Below are 7,055 nucleotides of genomic sequence, written 5' to 3' on the forward strand. Positions count from 1 at the left end.
AAAAATGTACCAGTAAACATGGATGTTCAGGTATCTATGGTACAGTGAGTTAGAATACCAAAAGTGAATGGTTTCCCATATGGTATGGCGGTTTTATTATTAGCTTTCTTGAAGAATATCCACACTGACTTACTTACTTTATTTATTTATTTATTTCATTCTTTCTTTAAGATTTATTTGTTATTATACATAAGTATACTGTAGCTGTCTTCAGACACCCCAGAAGAGGGCCTCAGATCTCATTATGGGTGGTTGTGAGCCACCATGTGGTTGCTGAGATTTGAACTCAGGACCTTCAGAAAAAGCAGTCAGTGCTTTTACCCGCTGAGCCATCTCACCAGCCCCCACCCCCCTGCTCACACTGACTTTCATAGTAGCTATACTAGTTAATATTTTTACCAGTTGTGACTGGGTTCTACTCTTCCTCCTCCTTTCTTCCTGTTCTTTCTCTCCCTCTGCCCCTTTGGAGACAGTGTCTTTCTCTGTATATAGCCTTGACTGTCCTGGACTCACTATGTAGGCCAAGCTAACCTTGAACCCACAGATCCACCTGCTTCTGCTTCCTAAGTGTTGTGATTAAAAGGGTGTGCCACCACCACTAGCTCCTCCCACATTGTTATCAGAATTGGTTGGCATTTGTTTTCTTGTTGGTAGCCATTATGATTGTGGTTAAATGGACTCCTTTCTTTCTTCAGTGGCTTAGGATTTTGGACTATTTTACATATTTATTACCATTTATATTTTTTCCTGGTAATTCATTTATTAGGAGATATTGCCAGTATTTAACTAAATAACAATGATAATTCATTCCCATTATCTGTATCTTTTCACTCTGATGATCTTTTTTTTTTCCCCGTACAGAAGCTTTTTAATTTCTTACCAACTCTTTTGTTATTTTTTTAACAGATTTTTGGAGTTATTTATTAAGTCCTTTGAAGAGGCATTTCCTGTGCCTGACATGTTTCTTCTGTTCTCTTCTAGCACTTTCAGAGTTTCAGGCCTTTCATTAAGGTCTGATCCACTTGAATTTATTTTTCTGTAGGGAGAGAAATAGACCTAGTTTCATTTTTTCCTTGTGGATAGCCAGTTTTCCAGTACAACTTGCTGACAAGGCTGTCCTGTTTGGTTTTGTTCTCCACTGGTGTTTTTGTCAAAGATTCGGTGTCTCTGATTGTGCAGGTTGTTTCTCACCATCTATTCTGTCTCCTTGGTCTGAATGTGGTTATATTTGTTAGAAATAGATTTTAAGTGAGATTATTTATATCAAATCATATATACTAATTTTGACAAACCATGGCTTTTTTTCTTCGAGCTTAGTCTTTGACTCTGTACTGTTTGTTTACTTTTTTGTTACACTCTATATATTCTTTATGTGTGAATGTGACATGTAATTACCTACCGAGCCATCTCATCAGCTTTCATTTGACTCTTTAAAACCCACATACTGTGGGACATTTTGGGGAACTACTGTAGACATTATGGAAAGGTATAGAGAATAGAGATATAATTCATAAATCTCATTTATGAATTATAAATGAGATTTTAAAGTAAAATCTCATTTCTTCTTTGTAAAGTAAGAAAACTAATAAAAGCCTACTAAAGTATTTCAGATTTTAAAATGTCTCTGCACAATAATAGGACTAGAGTTCCTGGATTATTATATGTGCTTATCTTAATAATTTAAATAACATTTTCTTCATGTAGGTTTTGAGACAGATGCGAAAGTTGCCCTGGCAGGACCAAGAAGTGAAAGACTATGTTATTTGTTGTATGATAAACATCTGGAATGTGAAATACAATAGTATTCACTGTGTAGCCAACCTCCTAGCAGGGCTAGTACTCTACCAGGAGGATGTTGGGATCCACGTTGTAGATGGAGTACTCGAAGATATTCGATTGGGGATGGAGGTAACAGATTTCCTTTATAGTTATACCCAGTTAGAGTTTGTGGAAATTGTAAAAGTCTTTAAATCCTACTAGTGAAAAATATTAGTTTGAGTTGATCAGTATCTTTAATCCCAGCAATAAAGAGGCAGAAGCAAGCAAATCTCTGTAAATTTGAGACCAGCCTGATCTCCAGAGGGAGATCCAGAACAGCCTCTGTCTTAAAACTCTGTCTTAAAAAGCAACAACACCAAAAAGCCCTGTTCCTTTTTTATATTAAATAATTTGCAGATTCTTGGGAGTTACTTAAGAGTAAATTTGTATGTTAAATTTCTCCTGCAACTTCAAACAATCATTAGTATGTTTTTAATTCTCAGAAGTTGTTTTAAGTTTATTTTGTCCGATTATACTGTTGTTATTATTTTCTAGGTTATTATTAAGACTCGGCTTACAGGAAACTATGAGCTTATTATATTATATTTATATTATAAATATTTGATAATTGTAATTTTCTTTAAGTACTTTCTTAATATAAATGTTATACAACTAGCTACTTAATGTTTCTTGGTTTATAGGTTACAAAGAAAGTAGCTTAGATCAGCTGACAGGAAGACATATTGTAACTATTTAGAAAAAACTCTTTAATGATAGTTTAATATTCAACTTAATATCTAACATGTTCTCTTTATTAAGGCATTTTAAAGATAACTATGACAGGCTATTTAGAAATAGCCACAATACTAGAAAAGGCGTAAGGAAACTATCATTATTTCTCTGACAGATGTTCTTTGAATAGTTGGTACTCTTGCATTAGAATTAACCCTTCCAGTTTTATTGCTACTCTTCAGTGAAAACCTGTGGGGTGTTTTTGTTTTGTTTTTCAGGTTAATCAACCTAAATTTAACCAGAGGCGTATCAGTAGTGCCAAGTTCTTAGGAGAACTTTATAATTACAGAATGGTCGAATCGGCTGTTATTTTCAGAACTCTTTATTCTTTTACTTCATTTGGTGTCAACCCTGATGGGTCTCCAAGTTCCCTGGACCCTCCTGAGCACCTGTTTAGAATTAGACTAGTATGCACTATTTTGGATACCTGTGGCCAGTACTTTGACAGAGGCTCCAGTAAAAGAAAACTTGACTGCTTCCTTGTATATTTTCAGGTAAGCACAATATACAATTTCATATCACTAAATGCATATACAACAGAAATTTTAGCAAAGAAATTATATATTGTTTATATATGTTCACAATGTAGAGACAATTGTGTGATGGATTCATACATAAGCAAACATTAATTTTTTGCAGTTTATAGTGCAATTAATGATAGGTTGCTAGTTTTGAGAAGTATATAAATTGTGAATTTGGCACAATAATTTATAGATTTTGGTATTTGATACAGTAATTCTTTAATTAAAGTAAAAACCTGTGGGGTTTTTTGTTTGTTTGTTTTGGTTTGGTTTATATGTCACCATGTAGCCCAGGCTGGCCTTGAACTCATGACCTCCTGTCCCTTCTTCCCAAGTGCTAGGATCATAATCTGCCATAAACAGCTACTTGTGATTTGATAACATTCTTCTCTCATGTCTGTGTTAGTTTATGTTCAAAAATGCTTGTTTTTAAAAGATCCAGTTTATCTAGTTATTCATCTGTTTACTTACCTACCTTAGAAAAATAACAGTTCACAGAAACCTTTATAATGTAGAAAGCAAATGGATTTATTAGTTAACTCTTGGGTTGTGCTTTTCATATTTTTATTTACACCATAATTTGTGATTTAGAATAAGTATGAGGTAAATTAAATTCAGTACAAATACAAGGATAATGATAATTTCTATAAGGTTTCTAGGATGCTTACATGTCCTCAATCATTATTCCCTGTAAAATACAACAAGTAAGTACTGATTAGAAAGGGCAGCTTATCATCAAGTGCTTAAGATGCTGCTGAATAAAATATTAATCAATAGTATTTGATTTTACACAACCATAGTTATTGCAGTTTACCTCTTGAGAAAAGGAAGGTTTGGTATTATAACTTGAGGCATCAGAAATGTATTTACATAGTAGCTGGGATTGAAGTAGGAGTAAATAATGTTGGGGGATTTCATTTTAACTTTTTTATACCTACTGCCTTACCATATAAATTTATGAACAAGAAATGAAGAAAGGAGTTTGCAGGTTTGAAGGTCAAAGTTCCTGTTATATGTAAGACTTGCTTAAACTGGAGATGTCTATATTAAATACCCGAGTTTTGCTCCAAAGAATATTAATATCCAAAGAAGAATTTCTTTTTTAAAGATTTTTTTTTTTTATATGTAAGTTCCCTGTAGCTATCTTCAGACACTCCAGAAGAGGGCATCAGATCTCATTACGGATGGTTGTGAGCAACCATGTGGTTGCTGGGATTTGAACTCAGGACCTTCAGAAGAACAGTCAGTGCTCTTAACTGCTGAACCATCTCTCCAGCCCCAAAGTAGAATTTCTTATTTGATGCCTGCTATCCCAGCTTCAGAGAAAAGAGTCTCTGAGAAATACTTTGGACCAAAATTCAGCAAAGGTGTTTTCCAAATTATTGACAGAAATATATGACAGAGTTAGTAAATTTATATATTTTTCAATTATATCCTTGCCATACATTATCCTTGCCAGGCGTGGTGGTGCATGCCTTTAGTCTCAGCACTCAGGAGGAGGAGGCAGACAGATCTCCGTGAGTTCCAAAGTAACCAGGGCTACACAGAAAAATCTTGTCTCCAAAAAAGGGGGGTGGGGGTGGGTTCATCCTTAAATACTTTAATAGAACTTTATTTTATTTTATTTTATTTCTTGGTTTTTCGAGACAGGGTTTCTCTGTATAGCTCTGACTGTCCTGGAACTCACTCTGTAGACCAGGCTGTCTTCGAACTCAGAAATCTGCCTGCCTCTGCCTCCCAAGTGCCGGGATTAAAGGCATGCGCCACCACTGCCTGGCCTTCTTTATTTTTAACCTATGACAGCCAGGATAAAAAAAAAATCTTTAGACTAAACGCAACAACTGGTTCAAAAATTATATAAATAGGAGAAAATAATTGGAATTAGAATCATTGCTGTTGTCCATTAATAAAAATTAAAGGTTTCTTGTTCAACCTTTTAACTTAGTTATTATAACTAGGTAATATCACAGTATAACTTACTATTTTAAATTTTTGTTATTAATTTCTTATAGCTAAATTTATTTTTTTATTTGTTATCAGCGTTATGTTTGGTGGAAGAAAAGTTTGGAGGTTTGGACAAAAGACCATCCATTTCCTATTGATATAGATTACATGATCAGTGATACACTAGAACTGCTAAGACCAAAGATCAAACTCTGTAATTCTCTGGAAGAATCCATCAGGCAGGTACAAGACTTGGAACGAGAATTCTTAATAAAACTAGGTAAGCAATTTATTACAGAGAGAAAATGAAGGGGATTTGGTCAGATTGTCTCTAGAATCTGTTTTATAATGTTTCCAGTCAGAGTTTTACATTCGCATACTTTGTATCTTTGATGTTGACTACTGCATAGTAGTGTTAGGTGTGACCTGGTTGGTTTCACTAAGTGATCTCGAAATAAATGATAAGCAGGATTAAAGCAAGTGATAGTGAAGGAAAAGTGCAGTCTTGTCAGCTGCTCTTACTCTTAGACTCTGGTTTCTGAGCAAACATTTGGATGAAAATGTCTCATATATATAGCATATTTTCAGTTGGTACTATTTCTGAGAACACACAGACTTTGAAGTATCGAAGGGAGTACCTATTAGAAATTTGGAACAACTACCAATTTTCAGATCTCCTTTGTTAGTGGAGTTGGCTCCTTTTCTGGGTCTAGAGAAAATGTGCTGCCAGAGGACAATATGTACGATGCTCTCTCGCTGTCTGAGGTGGCTCCAGAAGACTTAACCTTTGAGCATCACCCCCTGAGGAGTATAGCAGTTTACTAGTTTGGTCAATAGGTAACAAATACAAGGTCTAGACATACGAACCTAGTTAGTCTGTTTTATCGTAGTATTTTCAAAGTCATTATCTTCTCAGAGTTGGTAAAGTTATTTTATTTCTCATTAGCACTTGATGTGTTCATGTTACCTTCAGTTACACTAGAGTATTGCTTTATTATGTTGCTTGTCTGAAAGAACCAGTTTGAAGTGAAGGTATAAGTGACAGTCCCTTCTCTATCCTAAGGCATCCAGAATATTGATATGCTTGCCATCCCCAGGGTAAATCCGAGTTGGAGACTATGCTTGTGTTTGCCTGACTGCAAGGACTGATGTGTCCTCCTACTAGCTTCACAAAGACCAAGGGTAAATTAGGGCTTTCCAGCCTTGACCAGGTTACCCAGTTGCTTTTTCTTTTCAGATTTATAATTAAATAAATCACTTCACACAAAGCATTACTATGTTCTTTGTGTCTTTTGAAATTGTTAAGATGTACCCTAGGGCCCAGAAATTTTCATAAATGGTACAACCGCATATAGGGGTATAAGGAAGAAGAGACAAGGATGCTTTGTCTTGTTGTAAATTAAAGGGTTAAAAGACATTGAACCATTTATGAGAAACATGAAGAAAGAAAAATGAGTCACCATTATGGCCTGAAACTATAAAGATGGTGGCACTTAAAATCAGTCTCCATTTTCTTCCTGGTTTTAGAAGTTATGTAGAAGGAAGAGCTTGTATGCAGAATGTGTTTTAAGTAAACCTCCTGTTAATAAACCACAGCATCGTGCTTTATTTGCCATTGTCTTCAAGCATCTCATTTTAATTTTATAGCATCCAGTGCAAAGTGAAGCTAGTGGGAAATACTAAAACTATTTTTTAGTCTCTTAAACAGTTTACAGTATTAACATAGATGATGTTTATGGCAGTAATTCTGAGAAGTATAAAGAAATCTTCTACACTGCAATAAGGAAGGCGTTTCTGGGCCTAGAGAAGCTGTGCTCCAGAGGAAGCTATGAACCATCCTCTCACTTTCTCACATGCTTCCTCAGAGTCACCTCAGACGTTGATATGATTTGTCGTAGGGTTTTTTTTTTTTTTTTTAATCTTTTCATGTTTTTGCAGTTTTGTAACTGAACTTTTAAAAAGTCTTTGGGGTTTTTTGTTTTAACAGATTGTATTCCTTTGTTTGGATATGCCATGCTTAATTCTGTTGTTTGACTCTGA

The 7,055-nt window shown here is 34.9% G+C and overlaps 1 protein-coding gene across 5 annotated transcripts in view; it reads left to right on the forward strand.

The window, feature by feature from the left end:
- Positions 1–7,055, forward strand: part of Upf2 (UPF2 regulator of nonsense mediated mRNA decay) — a 99,053-nt gene that overhangs the window by 64,277 nt on the left and 27,721 nt on the right. For all 5 annotated transcript variants that reach the window (XM_031359516.1, XM_031359515.1, XM_031359513.1 and 2 more), the window contains exons 13-15: positions 1,705–1,908; positions 2,769–3,044; positions 5,112–5,295. In XM_031359516.1, the coding sequence (XP_031215376.1) occupies positions 1,705–1,908; positions 2,769–3,044; positions 5,112–5,295 (664 nt within the window). The remainder of the gene's footprint in view (positions 1–1,704; positions 1,909–2,768; positions 3,045–5,111; positions 5,296–7,055) is intronic.

Source organism: Mastomys coucha, unplaced genomic scaffold (assembly GCF_008632895.1).
Source record: "Mastomys coucha isolate ucsf_1 unplaced genomic scaffold, UCSF_Mcou_1 pScaffold7, whole genome shotgun sequence".
NCBI classification, from domain to species: Eukaryota; Metazoa; Chordata; class Mammalia; order Rodentia; family Muridae; genus Mastomys; species Mastomys coucha.